This window comes from Hemitrygon akajei, unplaced genomic scaffold (assembly GCF_048418815.1).
Source record: "Hemitrygon akajei unplaced genomic scaffold, sHemAka1.3 Scf000041, whole genome shotgun sequence".
NCBI lineage: Eukaryota > Metazoa > Chordata > Chondrichthyes > Myliobatiformes > Dasyatidae > Hemitrygon > Hemitrygon akajei.
This window is the reverse complement of record NW_027331927.1, coordinates 6599162-6622761: the sequence shown is the minus strand read 5'-3', so window position 1 is coordinate 6622761 and position 23600 is coordinate 6599162. Positions and strand designations below refer to the sequence as shown.

The 23600-nt window shown below is 44.5% G+C and overlaps 1 protein-coding gene across 3 annotated transcripts; it reads left to right on the top strand.

Moving 5' to 3' along the window:
- The first annotated feature begins 1129 nt into the window (after positions 1 to 1129).
- LOC140720329 (uncharacterized) lies at positions 1130 to 10125 on the top strand. 3 transcript variants are annotated; one of them, XM_073035191.1, is made up of 3 exons: positions 1130 to 1442; positions 3249 to 3346; positions 7123 to 10125. In XM_073035191.1, exon 3 carries the CDS (start codon positions 7456 to 7458, stop codon positions 8743 to 8745), a length of 1290 nt encoding a protein of 429 aa, XP_072891292.1. In that variant the 5' UTR covers positions 1130 to 1442; positions 3249 to 3346; positions 7123 to 7455; the 3' UTR covers positions 8746 to 10125. The 3 variants fall into 3 exon arrangements, with proteins under 3 accessions (XP_072891292.1, XP_072891291.1, XP_072891293.1); XM_073035190.1 differs by having other exon boundaries at positions 3100 to 3346; XM_073035192.1 differs by lacking the exon at positions 3249 to 3346.
- Positions 10126 to 23600: the final 13475 nt, after the last annotated feature.

The window sequence follows — 23600 nt, the reverse complement described above, 5'->3', positions numbered from 1 at the left end:
TGCATCAGGTGGGGAAAACGGGCTGAAAATGGCAGATGGAATTTAATGCAGGCCAGCGAGTTGTTGCTCTTCGGTATGATCAACGAGGATAGGTCCTACACGGTGCACGGTAGGGCACTAAGAACTGCGGTAGAACAAGGGCGCCTGGGAATACAGGTCCACATTTCATTGAAAGTTGCGGCACACCTAGACAAGGTAGTAAAGAAATGTTTGGCACGTTGTCCTTCATAAGTTAAAGTATTCAGTACAGGAGACTGCGTGAGTTAAGAAGGTTATGAGGCCTAATTTGGAGTATTATGAGCAGTTTACATCACCTACCCACAGGAAAAATGTAAATAAGATTGACAGAGTACAACGACAATTTACAAGGATGTTATTGTGATTGCAGACCCGAGTTATAAGGGAAGATTAAAGAAGGTTACGACTTTGTTCATGAAACGCAGAAGATTTGGGAGAGATTTAATGAAGGTCTACACAGTCATGAGGGGTATAGATAGGTTACATGGGGTAGAGGGATGGGGGGAGAGTGAGTATTAGGTCAGGCGATAGAGGGAACTGAGAGTCCCATTTTTAATTAGCACACTACTACTCCCCACCCCACCCTGGTAGCTCATTTTCAATCAGCCCATCACCATGCCCCCTTGGTAAAACTTCTGGCCATTTGGAATAGCCGAATTTTAAGAGAAGCAAATTCCACAAGTATTTCCGGCAGGATGTGAATCAGCAATCACTGCTTGTGAAACGAAACCGTGAGCGAGGGGATTTCTTGTGACAACAGTTGTCCGGATGGAAATACAATAATCTCTCAATGATGGAGTCTATAAATGTTAATAAACTCCACTGAATCGAGAGGCGCTGAGAAAATCATTGGCTATATTTTTTCCCAAATGAGTTGGAATATGTAGTCGAACGTGTTTGCATTAATTTCAGCAGAAAGGCGGCTCCCTGTACTTTGCCGGGCAGGCCTGTTTACTCACTGGGCGGAGCTCAGGCCCGCCCAGAGCCCGGACTGGATCAAATCCGTAGCCTGGGACTGGTTGAGTTCAACAGAGAAACTCCGCCCCACTGGTTACGATGAAAGAAAAAGGAGAGATCCACACGAAAATCCGGACAGAAATGTTAACGCAGCCTGTTTGTTTCCCTCTTTAGGGTTGCTACATTGATCCCACTCCCGCCTCGTCCCGCTGTCAGTCCCGTCCTGAGCCGGTGAGAGTTAGTGTGACCCGGACTGCGGCAGTCCCGCTCTACCCCAGCTCACCCGGTCCTGTCCATCTGTAATGAGCGACGGACACATCACAGCCGAGTGGCCTCGGGAGCAGCAGCTCAGACTCAACTCTCCGTACAGGGTGAGCACACCGGTGCAGGACCATTGTCGATCACCCGGGAAGTAAGACTGAGATTTCCCAGGACCACACTGAACGCCGTCCGGTTAAACATCAGAGGTAAGTGTTGTCTATGATTCTGCACAACGATTCAGCGTTTACAGCGAGGCTCGGCTTTGATCGGAATCGGGAGTGAATTTAGTGGGAGGAGGGAGTCCTGACATGTTCATGTTAACGAGACAATCATTGTCCAAATGGAATTAAGAGAAACGATGCCGTTGCCTTCAACCAGAAATACTCTCCAGGGTGGTTCTACTGAGTGCGAGCTGAAGGCATCTTTCACCCCGATAGTGACACGTGAAATCCCACGGGGTAGTGACTCATCACCGGTCACTCTCTCTCCCTCATTAAAACACAACTACTTAAAATAACAGGACGAGATCCCAGTCACATTACGGAATGTCGCTTTTGGTAATGCCTCGGTTCGATTTATTTGAAGAAAGCCTGAAAATTATTTTAGCACATCTCCAGATGAAGCGAGTCTGAGATTAAATCAAAATGCTGGAAACTCGCAGCAAAGTAACTGGTAACGTTGTGGGATCGAGACCACACGTAATGTTCTGTGCAGCACGTCATTGGGACTATCTCTTCCTGTAGCAGAAAGGGTTAAACTTCCTTCAGATTTGAAGGGCAGTGTTTTGTCCAACCGGTTGAATTTAGTTTCTGCATAACGGCCGCTCCCTGTTCTGAGGAATGTGTACGAGCAGGCAAATACTTGCACGCAGACACTGAGCTCCGAGACTCACAGAACAAGCCGCACCTTCCCAATCAGTCAATTTGGCCGCTTGCCCTTTCCATTCCAGTCCTAATGAAGGAACTCGGTCCGTAACGTCGACTATTTACACCCATCCATAGATGCTGCCTGACCTGCTGAGTTCCTCCAGCATTGTGTGTGTTGCCATGGTTACGAGAGATCCGTGTGGGGCAGTGGGCGGGGTTATTTGTCAGAAACGACACACGGTATCCACACTCTCAGAATATTCTTGGGGAATTACGGTGAGAATAATTCAGCTTCTGATATTTGTTTCGGACCTTTATTTCCAATTAGCCAGTCCTCTGTGCATTGGATCAGCGGTCAAGGAGATATTTTAAGCCATTTTTGTCTGTGGTGCTTTTTGTGTTCCGACTGTTACCTGCTTGCACAATTTACATTTTCCACAAGTTAAGGAAAGATTAAGAACAACTCTAGAACAATGGCCACCTGTTTCAAAGCAAGAGTGCGAGATCCGTACAGCAAAACACCTGCTTCGTTTTCAGAATGTCTTATTTCAGACGAATATATCGATTGTTCCTGTGCCGATTGGGAGAGTTTTGAACTCTACTCCTCAATGGCTAGTGAAAGCAAAGTCTTTGACTCAGTTTACGGCCGATATTGTTGATAGACAGCGGGATTGAAGTGTTTCAGGGATGGACGGGGGGGAAGGGGGGGGGGGGGGGGCTGGGAGAATGCGTAATGACATTTTAGATCAGATCTGCCGTGACCTCTTTATCTGCAGCAGCAGCTTCTAGCGGCCGTGTGGTCCAGTTATACGTATTGGTATGTTGACACAAAAAGCTCTGACAATTTAATCAGTGCAATTTAGTATAATGACGGCATGCGAAGAGGGATATGATTTTATTATAGGGTTGAACTGGAAACAAATATTAATATTATTTACCTGCTGATAAATAATCAACACACAAAGCTGGAATTTAAATAATTTAATTTATAATTAAGGTGAGGGGCTCACGGTGAGACGATTTGGGGAACCTTGTGTGCCCGTCATCTGCCAGACAACCGTTGTCAGGAGACTGCGAGTTATTTAGCTCCATTGGTGCCGAAAAGTGTCAATCTCTGCCTCATCTCAGACTGAACTCCCCGCGCAGGTTAAGCACCCTGGTTCAGATCCACTGCCGCCCACCCGGGAAGTCAGAGTGAGGTTACCCGGGACCACACCGAACGCCATCCGGTTACAGCATCAGAGGTAAGTGGTGTCTCCTATATCAGGGTATAGGTTTTATCTGTTTCCCCGCAGGGCAAAGGGTTGAGTGAAATATGAAAGCGACGTCGATCATACCCAAACGAGAGTGAGTTGTTGGGTAAATTGGAGTTTGCACGGATAGGGAGCAGCTGACACACAGAACCAAGTCCCACAGAACCACAACCCACTTCTCCCAAATCAATCAAACATCTGGCCCTTCCCCCTTCCTTTCCAGTACTGATGGAGTACTGATAAATCTGTTCACCCTCTCAACCCCAGATCCACTGATGTCAAAGGGGGTCAGCCTGTCTCCATTCCTCCTGTAGTCCACAATCGGCTCCTTAGTTTTGTGACAATGAGGGAGAGGTTGTTTTGTTGACAAAAGACAGATGTTGTTCAGACGTCAGGACATGGAATTATGATATTGTAGCCATTACTGGAATTTGGTTTCACCCAACAGTCTGAGGGATTTAGAGGAACCTATTTATAGAGAGATCGCAGACTATGCCAAGAAACAATTTTTCATTTAGTAAGTGAGTTTAACTTTCCATATATTGACTGGGACTCCCGTACTGTAAAAGGACTAGATGGGGTAGAGGCGTCAAATGTTCCCTTAATCAGTACGTAGAATTCTCGACGTAGAGGTTAGGAAATGATCCAGGGCTAGAGACATATATTAGTGTATGGGGACACTTTGTGTCTAGTGATCATAATGCCATGAGATTCCAAGTAAATACGGAAAGACAGAGGCCTGGACCTCTCTTGAGATTCCAAATTGCAGAAAGCTCAATTTTAAGGATTTGACAAGTGTGGATTGGGACAGAATGATTTTTTGCAAAGGAGTACTTGGTAAGTGGGAGGCCTTCAGAAGTGAAATATTGAGGATGTCTAGTTTGTATATGCTTGCCTAAATAAAAGTTGAAAGGGAACTGGTGCAGGTTACCTTGGTTTTCAAGAAATATTGAGGCCCCCTAAATGCATTTTGTACCTCTAAATGCCTCAGACTGTTGGGTGCAGCCAAGAGTCATTAATGACTACATCATTGCATCATGACAACATGACTACATCATTCCACGCCGTGAGCTCAGTTGACATTTTTTAGTGGTCTTCTGTTGGTTTCTAAAAGCTTCCCAATGGGTTTTGCTCGTTTGTTTGCCCTTTCTTTGGCTTTTATGCTGGCTTTGGTTTCTCATTTCAACCACAGTTGTGTCCTCCTGCCTTTCCAATGCTTCCACTTCTTTGGGATGTATCTACCACGCACCTCCTAAGTTGCTCCCAGAAACTCCAGCCATTGCTGCTCTGTCGTCACTCCTACCAGATTCCCCTTCCAGTCAAGTCTGACCAGCTTCTCTGTCACAGAAACATGGAGAAGATCAGAACAGAAACATGCCTACTCTGGACAATCAGAATGGTAATCTATACGGGAGACAAAATGGATGGGGGTGGTTTTAAATAGTAGTTTTGCATCTGTATTTACACAGGAGATGGACACAGAGTCTATAGAAGTGAGGCAAGGCAGCATCAACTTCAGGGACCCTGTACAGATTACAGAGGTGGAGGTGTTTTCTGTCTCAAGGAAAATTAGCGTGGATCAATCCCCAGGGCCTGGCAAGTTGTTCCCCAGGACCCTGCATAAGATAAGTGCAGAAATTGTCGAGGCCTAAGCACAGATATCTAAATCATCCTTAGTGACAGGTGAGGTACTGGAGGATTGGAGGACAGCCAATGTTGTTCCTCTGTTCAAGAAAGGTTCTAAAAATAAACGAGGAAATTGACATCAGTAGTGGGAAACTTATTGGAACATTTGTGCAGAAACAGAATATATAAGTATTTGGATCTACGTGGATAGATGGCATGGGTTTGTGCATGGTAGGTCATGTCTAACCAATCTTCTCTCTAGTTTCTCGAGGAAGTTATCAGGAAAGTGGGTGAAGGCAAGGCAGTGGATATTGTCTACATGAACTTTAGCAAGGCAATTGACGAAGTCTCATATGGGAGGTTGGTCAAGAAGATTCAGTCACTCAGCATTCAAGATGAGACAGTAAATTGGATGAGACACTGTCTCTGGCAGAATTCAGAATGTGCTAGCAGATGATTGCCTCTCTGACTGGGGGCATGTGACTAGTGGTGAGCCACAGGGATCAGTGCTGGATCTGTTGTTGTTTGTCATCTATATCAGTAATCCGGGTAATAACATGGATCGCCGTATCAGCTAATTTGTGGATGAAAACAAGACTGGGGGTTTAGCAGACTGACAGAAGATTATCATGGCTTGTAGTGCGAACCGGACCAGGTGGAGAAATGGTGTGAGAAATGGAAAATGGAATTTAATGCAGCCAATTTCGAGGTATTACACTTTGGTAGGATCTACCAGGATAGGTCTTACACAGTGACTGATAGGGCACTGAGGAGTGTTGTTGAAGAAAGGGATGGGACTATAGGTCTATAATTCACTGAAAGATGTGTCACAGTTGGATAGGGACAAAAAGAAAGAATTTGGCACATAGGCCTTCATAAACCGAAGTACTGAGTACAGGAGATGGATGTGATGTTGACGTTGTACAAGACAACGATGAGGCCTTATTTGGAGTATTGTGTGTAGCTTTGGTCACCATCCCCAGGAAAGATTTTAAAAAAGTTGAAAGAGTTCCGAGAAAATTCGCAAGGATGTTGCCAGGTCAGGAAGTCTTGGGTTATAAGGAGAGTTTGAACTGGACTTTATTCCTTGGAACGCAGAAGACTGAGGGGAGATTTGATGGAAGTGTACCAAAATTATGAGGGCATAGATAGTGTAAATTCAAGCTGACTTTTGCTACTAAGATTGGGTGGGACCACAACCAAACGTCATGGGTTAGGAGTGAAAGGTGAAACATTAAGGTCAACATGAGGCGAAACGTCATCATGTCATCGTGCGAGTGTGGAATGAGCAGCCAGCTCAAGTTGTGCATGCGAGATCGATTTCAGCATGTTAGAGGTTTGTACGGTACCTGGATGGTAGCGATATGGGAGTGGGCAGATGGCCAACGAGCCTGTTTCCATCTTGTACTTTCTATGACTGTTACAAGAACCTGAAATAATACTAATATTCATTCTAAATCCTTTGAACAGCTGTGTGGAACAACTATTCATCTCAGCAGGATATATTTACATGGCTTTAAAATTGTGGCACTTTAAATTGACAGTACATGAAAGAAAGTCAACATAGGTTACTTGTGTGAGATTGTTTCTGTTGCTCTGGGGCCAGGCACAAATGCAGCTCAGTGGAAACAGGGAATAATACCAATTCGAGAGCCAGACTGAGCCAAGTCACAGTTTGGAGACAGCAGAAACATGGAAAAAAATCCAACAGCACAATACAGGCCCTTCGGCCCACAAAGCTGTGCCGAACATGTTATTACCTGAGAAATTACCCAGGGGTAGACATAGTCCTCTAATTTTCTGAGCTCCATATACCTGCCCAGGATCCTCTTAAAGACCCAATTGTATCCGCCTCCACCACCGTGGCCGGCAACCCATTCCACACACGGACCACTCTCGGTGTAAAAATCTTACGCCTGATAACTCACCGGCACCGATTCTTATAGAGACAGGAGGAGCATCAGAGAATTTCATGGGCATTCCATTTCCCAGCACTGTGCCCAGTTAGAAGGTCATTTCTCTCTCCAACTTGGGTTGACCTTCACTGTAACAGTGTGATGTCAGATCACACCTCGGCGACCAAAGTGATCTCATCTTAAATGTTGTCCTTCACCCACTGATTGATTTTGCTTTTTTTTCAGGTTAAACACAACAAGAAATTTGTCTACGGGAATCTCGAACACAACACGCCAGTCTCGCTGTGCCTGCCCAGATATTTAAAAAGTGGAATGGGGTATTCGTGCAATCATCCTTCCTGCTCATTTCCCGATCCTACCTGTTTCGACTGGGAAGGGACTCGCTCGGTCATTTGACCTACTGGCATACCCGTCATTTTACACCGGGAAGCGGCCATTCATCTGCTCAGACTGTGGGAAGGGATTCACTCGGTCATCCCAATTATGGACACACCAGTCGGTTTACACTAAGGAGAGGCCGGTCAACTGCTGAATTTGTGGGGAAGGTCATCTGACGTAATGGCAGATCAGCAAGTTCACACTGGAGAGGGGCAATTCACCTGCTCAGACTGTGGGAAGGGATTCACTCAGTCATCTCACCTACTCAAACACCAGTCAGTTCACACTGCGGAGGGGCAATTCACCTGCTCAGACTGTGGGAAAGGATTCACTAAATCATCTCACCTACTGAAACACCAGTCAGTCCACACTGGGGAGAAGCCGTTCACCTGCTCAGACTGTGGGAAGGGATTCACTAAATCATCTCACCTACTGAATCACCAGTCAGTCCACACTGGGGAGAAGCCGTTCACCTGCTCAGACTGTGGGAAGGGATTCACTAAATCATCTCACCTACTGAAACACCAGTCAGTCCACACAGGGGAGAAGCCGTTCACCTGCTCAGACTGTGGGAAGGGATTCACTAAATCATCTCACCTACTGAATCACCAGTCAGTCCACACTGGGGAGAAGCCGTTCACCTGCTCAGACTGTGGGAAGGGATTCACTAAATCATCTCACCTACTGAAACACCAGTCAGTCCACACTGGGGAGAAGCCATTCACCTGCTCAGACTGTGGGAAGGGATACACTCGGTCCTTTCAGCTGAAGGCACATCGGAGACTTCACACTGGGGAGAGACCATACATCTGTTTTTTGTGTGGGAAGGGGTTCACTCAGTTATCTAACCTAAAAGCACACGAGTCAGTTCACGCTGGGGAGCGGCCCTTCATCTGCTCAGACTGTGGGAAGCGATTCACTCGATCATCTCATCTGAAGGTACATCAGAGTGTTCACACTGGGGAGAGGCCGTTCACCTGCTCAGACTGTGGGAAGGGATTCACTCATTCATCCTACCTGAGGAGACACCGGGTAGTTCACTCTGGGGAGAGGCGATTCTCCTGCTCCGACTGTGGGAAGGGATTCAATCGATCATACGACCTACAGAAGCACCAACAAGTTCACACTGGGGAGAGGCCTTTCACCTGCTCAGTCTGTGAGAAGGGATTCACGCGGCCATTCGACCTACAAAGACACCAGCGAGTTCACACTGGGGAGAGGCCGTTCACCTGCTCAGTCTGCGGGAAAGGATTCACTTTCGCATCTCACCTACAGACACACCAGTCAGTTCACTCCGGGGAGAGGCCATTCAGCTGCTCAGTCTGTGGGAAGACATTCACTCAGTCGTCTAACCTACACAGACACCAGCGAGTTCACAGTGGGGTGCGGCCGTTCACCTGCTCAGACTGTGGGAAAGGATTCGCGCGGTCATCTAATCTACTGAGACACCAGCGAGTTCACACTGGGTAGAGGCCGATCATCTGATCAGACTTTTGGGAGAGATTCTCTCAGCCATCTCCACCAAATGTGCGTCATTGAGTTCACACTGGGGAGAGGCTGTTCACCCGTTGTGAATGTGGGAAGGAATTCACTCAGTAATCTAACCTTGTGACAAATGGAGTTTAATATTCTGGATCTGAGACAAATAAATTAGTTCTATTTTAAACTCTGTCTCTGGTACTTAGTGAATTTATAACATGCCTAGTGCAGAGTAGAGAGTCAACTCAGGCTAGCTGGACCCTGCCAGTGATTCTGTTCCAGGACAGTCCTTTAAATCCTCCCCGGTTGTTCCCCTCTCTCTCTCCCTGTCGGATGGGTTCCAGTCACCACTCTGTGGGTGAAGAGGCTTCCCTTGAATTCCCTGCTGACTGAAGAAGACGAGCTGACTGCAGTTCTGTTTGAGATGTTCTTCACCCCTCTCATCTCTGGACTGAGGAAGAATGACTTTGGTAGTTAACCTCCTTATTCACGACTCATTTCCACATTATGTGTCATTTTTCCTGCTTCTAAAAGTTGTTGAAAACACCCCTGTCCTTTAAAGACTGAAAGCAGAATGGAAAACCATCTGTTGGATGTTCAACGAAGCAGGGTCAGAAACCCGAGGGGTGTCTGCACAGGGCAGAGTTTGGGGCTCTGGATTATGAACGTATGATGATGAGAAGGGAAGCAGCAGCGGGGCGTGGCAACGAATGACAGAGTAGCAACATTTGGAAGCTGATTGACAGAGAAAATCTTTTGTTTGTCTGACTGATGAGAGAAACAATAACTGTGGTGAGGTGCTCCACTGGTTGTGGAACATGTTTGTGTTGGGAATGGTTTTATCTATTAAGGTTGTTGTTCCTGCTTGTTTATCTTGTAGTATTATATCCGGATGGTTATTATGGATTGTCCTATCTGAAACAATGTATTGATTATCATATAATTTGTAAGATTTTGTCTCTAAAATTGGATAAGGCTTGAATTTATGGTGCCTTTATGAAGTGATAGAGGGCATTCATGAGTTTGTATTTTAAAGATTTTGGTGAATGATATTTGCCACTTGATTGTACTTTTGTAAGTAATCAGATTGAGTTAAACTGCTGCAGGAGCCTGGAATGTCTTCAATTGTCTCTGGTTTCTCTTGGCATTTTCTGCACTTACTGCTTTGTTTGTTTGTTGGTAGAATCTGCGGGTAGAATGAAGGAATAGCAAATGTAAAAACAAACTCCTTGATGGGAATTGTACAGAGACCTCCAAACAGTAGTAAGTATGTCGTCCACAGATTACAATGGGAGATAGAAAATGCGTACCAAAAGGGCAATATTACAAGATCACAAGACAAAGGAGCAGAAGTAGGTGAGTCTGCTCCGCCACTCCACTATATATTAATAAGAGGGTTAAAAATGAAACCAAGGCAAATTCATGTTTGATAGAGTTATTTAGAAGAAAGAAAAGTATAATTCAGATAATGGTAGTAGAATAATTCCAAGCGTGTACATTAAAACAAAATGGGACAAGGAATGAGGAATAATTATATCTGAGGAAAAATGGACAATATTATGGAGTTATCAATGGAGGTATACCAGTTCACAGAAATGAACGGAGTTTGGATGGAAAACCTTGATAAGATTTTATTACACCCTCTCAGAAATCCCATTATGATAGTTAACTTCCTGTTTGCTGGAGAAATTGTGGAAATGAAAATGCAAACCATTATCATATTTTCTGGGATTGCCCTGTTGTCAAAGACTACAGGAGTGGGATACACAATGCCCTGAAAGACGTTTTATATGTGAAATACCTTTAGAAAGTAAGACCATATATTTTGGGTATATACCTCAAGAATGCTAACAAAGAGATAAATATTTAATGAATTTTCTGCTGGTTGCTGTTAAAAAGATTTTTTTTTACCAAGAAGTTGTTATCACAGGACAGCCCAACCTTAAACGCATGAATGAAAATTACAATGGACATTTACAAAATGGAGAAGATAACAACATCTGTTAATCATAAGTTGGAACAATTTGATTCATACTGGGGAAAAATGTTTTAACTACATAACACTTCATAGACCTGATTTTATTCTCACAAATGAATGAAAATATTGTAAAAAAAAAGATCACTGCCTACTTGTACATAGTTTTCTCCTTTCGCTTGTTCTTTCTTTCCTCTCTTTTCTATAAGTGTATAACTCAGATGAAAATTATGTGGAGATTTGTGGCAAATATATATGTACAGTACCTGAAATACATCTTATGGAAATGTTTGTTGATGATGAACTTCATTAAAAAAATAAATTACAACAAAAAGTCCCGATGAAGGGTCTTGGCCCGAAATGTTGATTCCCATCCATATATGCTGCCTGACATGCTAGGCTCCTTCAGCACTTTGTGTGTAGTTCTCTAGATTTCTAGCATCTGCAGGTCCTCTTGTTTCCCAGATACTTATATATTTCTTGACAGAACAAGCTGGTAGTGGGGTTTGTGGCTCTGTTGGTAAAATATTAAATAAAATAATTAGAAAGAGGCGGCATAGGGTTTGAATGTGTAGAATCTGTGGGTGGAATGAAGGAATAGCAAATGTAAAAAAAAACTCCCTGATGGGAATTGTATAGAGATTTCCAAACAGTAGTAAGTATGTGGTCCACAAATTACAATGAGAGATAGAAAATGCGTGCCAAAAAAGCAATGTTACAATAGTCATGGGGGATTGTCATGCAGGTGATTAGGAAAATCAGGATGGGGTTGGTCTCAAGAGGAGAAATTCCTAGAATGCCTACAAGATGCATTTTTAGAGCAGCTCGTGATTGAGCTCAATTTGGGATCAACTATTCTGGATTGGGTGATGTAACAAACCGGAATTAATTCGGTCACTTAATTTCAAAGAACCCTTAGGGACAAGAGATCTTAATACGATTAAATTCACCCTGACATTAGAGAAGGAGAAGCAAAAGTCTGATGCGGAATAATGAGAGAGGCATGAGAGAAAAACTGGTCAGAATTGATTTAAAAAGAACACGGGCAGGGATGAAAACAGAGCAACAATGGCTGGAATTTCTGGAAGCAATTCGGAAGGCACAGGATATATACATCACAACGAGGAAGTAGTATTCCAAAGGGAAGGTGACAAAACCGTGGCTGATAAGAGAAACCAAAGAAAATGTAAAAAACAAGGAGAGGGCATAGAGCAAAAATTACTAGGAAGTTAGAGGATTGGAAAATTTTTAAAAACAAACAGAATGCAACTAAAATAATTAAGAAGGAAAAGATGGAATACATCGGTGAGGTAGCTAGTAATATTAAAGAGGATACCAAATTTGTCTTCAGCTACATATAGTGCAAAAGAGAGACGGAAGTGGTCGGGGCAACACAGGGCTGCAGAAGATGGAAATTAACTGCTAAGAGGATTAGCAAAGAGGTTAGTGAGTATTTGTTATAGAGAGTGCAATGAAGATTCACCAGACTGATCCCTGGAGTGGTGGGGTCATCATATGAAGAAAGATCAAATATGATTACATTTCATTTAGAGAATCGAGGACTGAGAGATGAACACATTGAAATGCACAACATCATTTCCGGTTGAACCAGGGATCCCAGTCTCTGAAAAAGGGGGTGGACTGAAAGATGATGCTGGACAGGTAATAATGGGGTTTGGGTGCAAAGTGATGGCAGATGAACTGAGTAAGTATTGTACGTCAATCTTATCTCTCGAAGGCACCAGCAGGAATATGGAAGTCCCAGATGTTAGTGCTCAGAATGTGTAAAGTTACGTTACACGGGAGAAGATTCTTGGGAAACAGAGATGGTCTGAAGGTAAATAGGTCACCTGGACCAGATGGTGTACACCCCAGAGATCTGAAAGAGGTGACTGAAGAGATGTGGAGGCATTAGCAATGATTTTTCAAGAATCGTTAAGGAAATAAATTCCTAATAAGTTTTTTCCTTCACTACTCCCCCTCTCGCAGTTTTACCTATCACCGACCACTTCTTCCACCCCTCTCATCCTCACACCTCACTACTCCCCCTCTCGCGGTTTCACCTATCACCGACCACTTCTTCCACCCCTTCACCCTCACACTTCTTCCACCCCTCTCATCCTCACACTTCACTACTCCCCCTCTCGCGGTTTCACCTGTCACCGAAGACTTCTTCCACCGCTTCACCCCCACACTTCTTCCTCTGACGTCTCATCTTTTTTTCCCCCAGTCCTGATGAAGGGTCTCTGCCCGAAACGTCGACTGTTTACTATTTCCCATATATGCTGCCTGGCCTCCTAGGTTCCTTCGGCATTTTGTGTTTGTGTTGCTTGGATTTCCAGCATCCAGATTTTCTCCTGTTTTTGATAAAACCAGAAGCGGGGTCATGTAATACAGCAAGAAAACTGTGGGAAGTTAGAGGATTGGAAAGCTTTTAAATAATTAACAGGAGACAACAAAAAACACACACAAGAGAGACAAGATGATAAATTAAGGTAAGTGAGCCAATAATATCGTATCAAAAGTTGCTCAGATATATAAAGAGTAAAAGAGAGGCAAGAGTTGATATTGTACCGCTGGAAGATGATAGAGCAGTTAGTAATAGAGCAAAGAAATAGCGGTCGAATGTAACAAGTATTTTGTGTCAATCTTCACTGTGCAAGACACTAGCAGGATAAGACAATAAGACATAGGAGCAGAATTAGGTCATTCAGCACATCAAGTCTGCTCTGCCGTTCTATCATGGATTATCCCGGTTCTCACTCAACCCCATTCACCTGCCTCCTCGGCATATCCTGTAATGCCCTGACTGATCAGCAAACTTTTAGCTTCTGCCTGAAATGTACCCACAGACTTGTCCCCCATCGCCGTCTGTGTCAGAAAATTCCACAGATTCACTGCTCTCTGGCTAAATAAAATCCTCTTTGACTACTCCAAAAGGTCGCTGCTCAGTTTTGAAGTTGTGCTCTCCGTTATGGCTACCCCCACCATACGAAAAGTCCTTTCCTCATCCACGCTATCCAGACCTTTCCACATTCGGTGGGTTTCAGTGAGATTTAACACCCCGACCTACATTTATTTAATATAAGTCAGTGCAGGAGTACAGGCCCAAGGCTGGAAACGCTCCTCATATCTTAACCCCTTCATTCCCGGAATCATCTTCTTGAACATCCTCTGGACTCTTTCCAACGACAACACACTTTTTCTGAGAAATGGGTCCCAAATATTCTAAGTGCGGCTTAAGTAGTGTCTTATAAACACCAGTATTATCTCCTTGCTTAGATATTCTACATCACTTTAAGTAAATGCCAGCATTGCATTTGCCTTCTTTACCACAGGCTCAACCTGTAAATTAACCTTCTGGGAGTCTTGCCCGAGGACTGATATTTCCTTCTGTACTTCCGTTTTTGAACCTTCTCCCAATCAGATAATTATTCACCATTGTTCCTTTTCCAAAAATGCATTATCGTACATTTCGAAATATTGTATTACATCAGTCACTTTTTGCCCGTTCGTCAAATTTGTCTGTGTCCTGCTGCAATCGCATTGCTTCCTCAGCACTACCAACATCAATCTTTGTGTCATCCGCAAACCATGTCACAAAGCCATCAGTTCCATTATCCAAATCATTGACAAATAATGTAAAAAGTAGCGGACCGAACACTGACCTCTGAAGACCAATAGTCACTGCTAGCCAACCAGAAAAGGCTCCTTTTATTCCCACTCGCTGCCTCTTGGCTGTCAGCCATTCCTATATCCATCCTAGTATTTATTCTGATTTTTATCCTGTCAAGCAGTCTCATGTGTGACACCTTATCAGATGCCTTCTGAAAATCCAAGTAAATGATATCCGCTGCCTCTCGTTTGTCCATCCTCCTTATGACTTCCTCGAAGAACTCTCACAGATTTGTCAGGCAAGATTTCCCTATGCAGAAACTATGAGGTTAGGATAACTGGACTATAATTTGCTTTCTTTTGCCCTCCTCCCTCCTCAAAGAGTAAAATGACTTTTGCATTCTTCTGGTCCTCCGGGACCATGCCAGGATCCAGTGATTCTTGAGAAGTCATGACCACTGCATCTGTTATCTCTTCAGCAACCTCTCTCAAGACTCCGGGATGTAGTCCATCTGATCCAGGTGACTTATCCACTTTAAGAACCTGAGTTTGCCTAACACATTTCCGTTTGTAATATCAATGACACTCTTTCTGGCACACTACCAGTGTCTTCCACGGAGAAGACGGATGCAAAATACCTACCAAGTTCATCTACCATCTCTTCCCCATTTCTACCAGAAGAGCATTATTTCCCAGTGGTCCAATATCAACTCTCGCCTCCCTTTCTCATTTTTATAATGGTTTATTGAATTGTCTAGTTTACTCTCATATTTCACCTTTCCCCTTCATATAGCTTGTTTTTTTAGTTGCCTGCTCTAGATTTTAAAAGCTACCCAAGCGTAGACGCCTAGTCATTGAGTGTATTTTAAAGGGATGTTCAAAGATTATGGGGAGAAGGCAGGAGAATGGGGTTGCGAGAGGTAATCAATTGGACAGGAAGGAATGGCGGAGCAGACTCGATTGGCTGAGCAGCCTCTGTCTCATATCTCATGGCTCATGGTCTGAAGAAGAGGCCAGTGAGGTTGCATCAGGGTTAGGGTATTGCTCGGGTATCCATGCCTGGATTATTGTATTCAATTTTGGTCGTTCTGCTATAAGAAAGAGACGTTAAGCTAGAATGAGTGCAGTAAAGATTTACGAGAATGCTGCCGATACTCGAGGGACTGAGTTCTGGAGAGAGGTTGGACAGGTTGGGACTTCACACCTTGAAGTGCTGGAGATTGAGGCCGACATTATGCAGGTGTTCCAAACTATAAGTGTACAGAAATGGGGAATGTGCGCAGTTGAGTGAACTCAGCCTTGTCTCCTTGTAGCGACTGAGGATGAGAGGTGACCTGATAGAGGTGTATAAGATAATGAGAGGCATTGATCGTGTGGATAGTCAGCGGTTTTTTCCAAGGGCTAAAATGGCTGCCACAGTGGGCACAGTTTTAAGGTGTTTGGAAATAGGTACAGAGGAGATGTCGGGGTACGTTTTTTACACAGCGAGTGATAAGTGCATGGAATGGGCTCCGGCAGTGTTCGTGCAGGGGGAAACGATAGGGTCTTTTAAGAGCCTCCTGGATAGGTGCATGGAGCTTAGAAAAATAGAGGGCTATGGGTAACCCCAGTAATTTATAAGGTAGGGACATGCTCAGCACAACTTTGTGGGCTAAAGGGCCTGTATTGTGCTGTAGATTGTATATGTATTTCTGTTTATTTTTCTACACCCCCATTTTTGTAGAATCAACAACCAGAGAGCACCGGTTTTAAGGTGAGGGAGGATTGATTTAATAGGGATCCTAGGGGAAAATTATTAATCCACTCTCCCTTCCGGTTCATTGTTTAACTAACACGATGAGTGCACTCTCAGGTTGGAGGAGCAACAGCTCATATTACATCCGGATGACATGAGCATCGATACCTTTAACTTCTATCTCCACCTTTTCATTTCATCAACCCACACGCCAGCCTCCTCCATTCTGTCTCCTCATTGCTCTCTTCTCCACTGCGGATCGTCTCCCTCTGGTTCCCCTTTACTTCCCCATTGTCCGCTCTCCTCTCCTATCAGTTTCCTCCTTTTCAGTCCTTTGCATTTTCCACCTACCACCTCACAGCGTCTCACTTCATCTCCCACCTCCCCCACCCACTCACCTTCACTCTTATCTGGCTTCACCTATCATCTACCAGCTTGGACTCTTTCCACTCCCCGCACCATCTTATTCCGGCCTCTCCCCACTTCCAGTCCTGATGAAGGGTCTCGGCAGGAAATCTCTGTTTTGCTTTATCCCCCTCTATAGAAGCTACCTGACCTCCTGACTTCCTCCAACATTTTGTGTATGTTACCCTCCGTCTCCAACATCTGTGGAATCTCAGCGGGACAGAGAGCAGAATGCAGAGACTACATCGGGTCTCAGTAATGTCGAGGAGGCCACACCTGGAAAACTGGAAACGATGGATGACCCCAATAGTCACGATGCTGAAAAGTTGCCTCATATGGAAGTACTGTTTGGGACTCTGACTCGTGGTGAGGAGAGTGGTTAGGGGCAGGTCTGGAACTTCATCGACTTGCAGCCCCTACACTCCTTCTAACCGTTGTAAACCTTTCCTTTTTGTGGACAACACTGCCACTTGGTGGTGATTTACCACAATAACCCCCTGATTTGTGGACTCCATTGTCACCAGGTGGCGCTCTGACGCAATAACGCTGAGAGACAGAAATGTGACACTGCAGCCTGCTGAAATGTTTATTCAAGATTCAGGGTTGTTTAATTCCATTTCCAGCAGACACATGTAAATGATGTCGAAATAATTATTACTCCGGCTCCAATACAGCACAAAAACATAATAGTAACAACATATATCCACAGCTTATATACTGTGCACGGACTGATTGTATGTCCATAAAGTGACGCTCGGCATAGGATGCCTGCATAGGATGACAGACAGGAAATGATAAAGTTGAGGTGTTTGGTGTTGTGGAAGGGTGGGTTAGAGGGTAGAGATATTTATCAGCTTTACTGCTTGGGAAAAGTAGCTGTCTCAGAGGCTGGTAGTCCTGGTGAGGATCCTGCGCATCTACCCACCAATGAGAGTGAGATGAGTAGTCCATGAGTGGGATGGGTGGAGATAGATTGTGAAAATTAGATTGGTGCTTGATCTCAAGAGAGGGCATTTGGAAAATACTAATGAGATGCTTTTAGAATAGATTGTAATTGTGCCCTCTTGAGAAATGTTGATTCTGGATTGGGTGTTGTCCAAAGAACCAAATTGGATTAGGGAGCTTATGGTAAAGGAACCATGTTGACGCTGTGATCATAACATGTTACAATTCACCCTGCACTTTGAGAGGGGAAAGGTACAACAAGATGCATCATTATTAATAGGGTGAGGGGAACTACGGAGGCACGGGAGAGGAGATTACCAAAGTTGATTGGAAGGGGACACTAGCAGGGATGATGGCAGAATAGCAATGGCTGGAGTTGCTCCACCTGACATCCTCAGGGTTGAAGAGAAACACATCATATTCCAACTGCATAGCTCCAACCTGAAGGCATGAACATCGATTTCTCCTTCCAGTAAAAAAAAATTACGGCCCACCTTTCCTTCTACTTTCTCCCGAGTAACGTAACTTTACACATTCTGACCACTGACATCTGGGACTTCCATATTCCAGCCAGTGTCTTCTACAGATAAGAGTGATGTACGATACTTATTCAGTTCATCAGCCATCATCTTTCACCCTCACCCCATTACTACCTCTCCAACATCATTCTCCAGTGGTTTGATATTCGCTTCTGTCTCTCTTTTACACTATATGTGCCTGAAGAAAAAATAGTATCCTCTTTAATATTACTGGCTAACTCACCTAAGTATTCCATCTTTTCCTTCTTAATGATTTTAGTTGCATTCTGTTTGCTTTTAAAAGCTTCCCAATCCTCCAACTTCTAGTATTTTTTCTTCTGTGCCCTCTCTTTGTTTTATATGTTGTCTTTGGTTTCTCTTATCAGCCACGGTTTTGTCACCTTACCTTTAGAATACCACTTCCTCTCTGTGACTTCCGAATTGCTTCTAGAAATTCCAGCCATTGTTGCTCTGTTGTCATTCCTGCCCGTGTTCTTTTCAAATCAATTTTGACAATTTCTTCTCTCATGCCTCTCTAATTCTCTTTATTCCATATCTTTCTTTAGTTTCTCCTTCTCTAATGTCGGGGTGAATTTGATCATATTAAGATCACTTGTCCCGAAGGGTTCCTTGAACTCAAGTGACCTAATTAATTCCGGTTCATTACAACACCCAATCCAGAATAGCTGATCCCCAAGTGGGCTCAACCACGAGCTGCTCTAAAAAACAAACATCTTGTAGGCATTCTAGGAATTCCTCCTCAGAAGTCACTGCTGGCCAACCAGAAAAGGCCCCTTTTATTCCCACTCACTGACTCTTGGCTGTCAGCCATTCCTCTGTCCATGCCAGTATTACTTCTGACTTTTATCCTGTTAAGCAGTTTCATGTGTGACACCTTATCAGATGCTTTCTGAAAATCCAAGTAAATGATATCCGCCGCCTCTCGTTTGTCCATCCTGCTTATGACTTCCTCGAAGATCTGTAACAGACTTGTCAGGCAAGATTTCCCTGTACAGAACCTATGCTGGCTTTGTCTTATTATATCATTAGTCTCCTAGTACCACAAAACCTCATCTGTTATCATGACTCCACGCTTTCCCAGCCACTGAGGTTAGGCCTACTGGACTATAATTTGCTTTACTTTGCCTTCCTCCCTTCTCAAAGAGTTGATTGACATTTGCAATCTTCCTGTCCTCCAGGACTATGCCAAGATCAAGTGATTCTTGACAGGTCATGAACAATGCATCTGTTATCTTTCCAGCAAACTCTCTCAGGACTCTGGGATGTAGTCCATCTGGTCCTGGTGACTTATCCACTTTAAGAACCTGAGTTTGCCTAGCACGTTTTCCTTTGTAATAGCAATGGCACTCACTCCTGCTCCCTGACACTCACGGATCTCTGGCACACTGGTGGTGTCTTCCACAGACAAGACGGATGCAAAGTACCTATCAAGTTCATCTACCATCTCTTCCCCATTTGTACCCCATGAGCATCATTTTCCAGTGGTCCAATATCAACACTCGCCTCCCTTTCGTATATTTTATAACTGGTTTATATTATTGTATAATTTGCTGTCATATTTAGCTTTCCCCTTATAGCTTTTATTTTAAATTTGCCTGTTGTTGGATGTTAAAAGCTACCCAATTATCCAACTTACTACTCACTTTTAATACTTTATATGCTTTTATACAGTCCTTAACTTCCTTTGTCAGCCACGATAGCCTAGCCCCGCTGTTTGAGAACTACGTCTGTGGGACATATCTATCCTGCACATTATGAACTATTCCCAGAAACGTCAGCCATTTCTGCTCTGGCGTCATCTCCACCAGCATCCTCCAATCCACCTGGGGAATCACCTCTCTCACGCCTCTGTAATTCACTTTCATTCCATTGCGATACTACGCATGTGACCTGTGCTTGTCCCTCACAAATTGCAGTAGGAATTCAATTATATTATGATCACTGCCTTCTAATGGTTCCTTTACATTAACCTCCCTAATAAGATCTGGGTTATTACACAGCACCCAATGTAAGATAGCAGTTCCCCGAGCAGGCTCAACCATCAGCTGCTCTAAAAAGCCATTTCGTTTGCATTCAATACATCCCCTCTTTTGCGATCTCACGCCAATCTGACTTTCCCAATCCTCCTGCAGGTTGAAGTCACCCACTACAGTTGTGTCATTAAATTTATTACATAAATGCCAAACATTCAGCAGTACCTGGGGCAGAAGTGAGGATACATGATTTTACCAAGGAGAGAAGGTGTTTTTGAAGCTGAAAGGCCTGAAGGTAGATAAGACACCGCAGAGTTCAGAAAGAGGTAGCTGAAGAGATTGTGAAGGCATTAGAGTCATAAGACACTACAACACAGGAAAATGCCATTCGGCCAGTCTAGTCCGTGCTAAAGCATTAATCTTCTGAGTTCCAACAACTTCCACCTGGACCATAGCCCTCCATATGCTTCTCATCCAGTGACCTAAGCAAACTTCTCTTAAAGATTACAATCGTCCCTGCCACTTGCTCTGGCAGCTCGGTGCACACTCTCCCCGCCTCTGAATGAAGAAGTTCCCCCTTAGTTTTCTCTTCAAGTGATGCGTAATGATGTATCAGAAATCACTAGATTTCGGAACGGTTCTGATGGACCAGAAATTTGCAAATGCCACTCCACAATTTAAGAAGAGAGGGGGCACAAGAAAGAAAATTATTGGACAGTTAGTCTGACCTTAGTGGTCAGGAAGATGTTGGAGTGTACTAAGAGTGTGTGTTTTGGGTACTGTAATTGGGGAAACATGATGAAGTAGGCCAAAGTCAGCCGGATTGTTTCGAGGAAATCTTGACTGACAAAGCTCTTGGAATACTTTGCGGAAATAACAGGCAAGATAGATAAAGCAGAGGTAGTGTATGTTGTTTGCTTGGATTTTCAGATGATCTTCAACAAGGTACCCCATGCAAGGCTGATTGAGAAAGTAAGGAGGCCTGGGATCCAAGGGCACATTGCTTTGTGCATCCAGAACTGGCTTGCTCACAGAAGACAAAGAGTGGTTGTAGACTGGTCATATTCTGCATGGAGGTCGGTGACCAGTGGGCTGCCTCAGGGATCGGTTCTGGGACCCCTACCCTTAGTGACTTTTATAAATGACCTGGATGCGGAAGTGGAGGTATGGGTTAGTAAATTTGCTGATGACACAAAGGTTGGGTTAGGTTGCAGGGGGATATTGATAGTCTGCAAACCTGGGCTGAGAAGTGGCAAATGGAGTTCAACCCAAAGAAGTGTGATGTGGTTCATTTTCTTCGGTCAAATATGATAGAATATAGTATTAATGGTAAGCCTCTTGGCAGTGTGGAGGAACAGAGGGATCTTGGGGACGGAGTCCATAGGAGACTCAAAGCTGCTATGTAGGTTGACTCTGTGGTTAAGAAGCCATACTGTGCATTGGCCTTAATCAACCGCAGGCTTGAGTTTAAAAGCCGAGATGTAATGTTGCAGCTGTATAGGACTTTGGTCAGACCCCACTTGGAGTACTGTGCTCAGTTCTGGTCGCCAAACTACAGGAAGGATGTGGAAGCTATAGAAAGGGTGCTGAGGAGATTTACGAGGATGTTGTTTGGATAAGGGAGCATGCCTTTTGAGAATAGGTTGAGTGAACTCAGTCTTTTCTCCTTGGAGTGATGGAGGATGAGAGGTGACCTGATGGAGGTGTACAAGAAAATGAGAGACATTGATCGTGTGGATAGTTCGAGGCTTTTTCCCAGGGCTGAAATTGCTAGCACGAGAGGGCATAGTTTGAAGATGCTTGGAAGTAGGTACAGAGGAGATGTCAGGGGTAAGTTTTTTACACAGAGAGTGGTGAGTGCTTGGAATGGGCTGCCGGCAATGGTGGTGGAGGCGGACACGATCGGGTCTTTTAAGAGACTCCTGGATAGGTACACGGAGCTGATAAAAATAGAGAACTGTAGGTAACCCTTGGCATTTCTAGAGCAAGGACATGTTCGGCATCGCTTTGTGAGCCAAAGGGCCTGTAACGTGCTGCAGGTTTTCTATGTTTCTAAGGTGCTGCACGTGAGGCTGCTTAACAGGATCACAGCTCATGGAATTACAGGAAAGAAACTTGTACTGACAAGGGAGAAAGAGTCAGAATAATGTGGGCAATTCTGTTTTGCTGTCGGTAACTAATGCTGTTCTGCAGGGGTCAGTATTGAGACCGCATCGTTTCATGTTAAATCTGAATGATACGGATGACGGAATTGATACCTTGGTGACGAACAAAGATTGCAGTTGATACAAAGATAGGTAGGGGACAGGTAGTTTAGAGCAAAGCGGGAGTCTGCAGAAGGACTTCGATAGGTCTGGAGAATGCCAGCAAAGTAGCAGTTGAAATACAGTGTATGCAAGTCATGTACATTTGGTAGAAGTAATTGGGCGTAGAAAAAAAATAAATGGGAGAAACTTGAAAAAATTAGAGGTGCATAAGTGCTTGTGAGTCCTTGAGCAAGAGGCCCTAAAGGTTTGCTTGCAGATGGAGTTGATTAAGGATGACAACTGCAATGTTAGCAATATAAGAGCAAGGATGCGATACTATAGCTTTATAACGCATTGGGCAGATCACTGTTGGTGTATGGTGAGCAGATTCCGACCTGTACTTCCGACTTATTATCTGAGCAAAAGATGTGCTCGTATTGGAGTGGGTCCGGAGAAGTTTCAAAGAATGATTCCAGGAAGACCAAGAGTGGATGACCTGGATGAGGAAGTACGTGGGAAGGGATTCACTCAGTCAACCAACCCACAGAAATTTATCAATATCCACTGCTGCTGATTTTCACACACAAATTAATCAAAAGGGATATGCCCAATCAAATCGATAATTAATCGATCAATAGCCCCCAAACAACACGGCACAGCCGGACACATAACAGGGGACTTTACATCTCACAACAGTGGATTCAGTAATGCAACCCGTGATTAATGTTGTTGTCCCTCTGAAATCATAAGAAACGCACATTAAGGTGCATTTAAATACGAGCGCATCCCCACAGGTGACGTCACACAGACCACCCCCCCCCCCCACCCCCACCCCGCGCCTGATGTCCCGCATGGGCTTCCCACATCGGGATCTGCACTTACATGCACAGCCTCTTACGTCATCCAAGCGCTGGTAAGCTCGGGCTTTTTCAGTTTAATAGCAGGGCTAATAATCGCGTGACCAGCCCTCCCCCACCGCTGTCAACAGAGGATTCTGGAGCTGCGCTATTCCCATTGGTGCAAAGCGATGTCAATCACTTGTTACCACCAGTCGCAGAGGTGGACAAGTCCAGAGGGCGTTATCCCCGCTGAGTTCGCCTCCCGCTCCGGCCTCAAACCCCACATCACAGCGGAGTAAATGTCCGTTTTTTGATTTATTTCCATTTCCCTCCAAGGGAAGTTGGGGCTTTTGTGAAGCGTCTTCTGCGGCCGGAGTCTGATGTGTCGCCGAGAGGTAGGAGGAGACCGCTCGGCCCGTCGGTATGATGCTAGTTCCCTGGGGAGGGAGAGGAGGGATTTTATTGAAAGGAAAACGATGGTGTGAGAGGGGGCGGACAGGATGTTTGTCCCGGTGGAAATGTCTGAGCCCACGATGGTGGCGAGCAGAGGGATTCACATTGGGGGGGGGGGGGG

Bases quoted from the DNA above. Each gene is read 5' to 3' on its own strand.
- LOC140720329 (XM_073035192.1), top strand. From the start codon at position 7,456: ATGGCAGATCAGCAAGTTCACACTGGAGAGGGGCAATTCACCTGCTCA.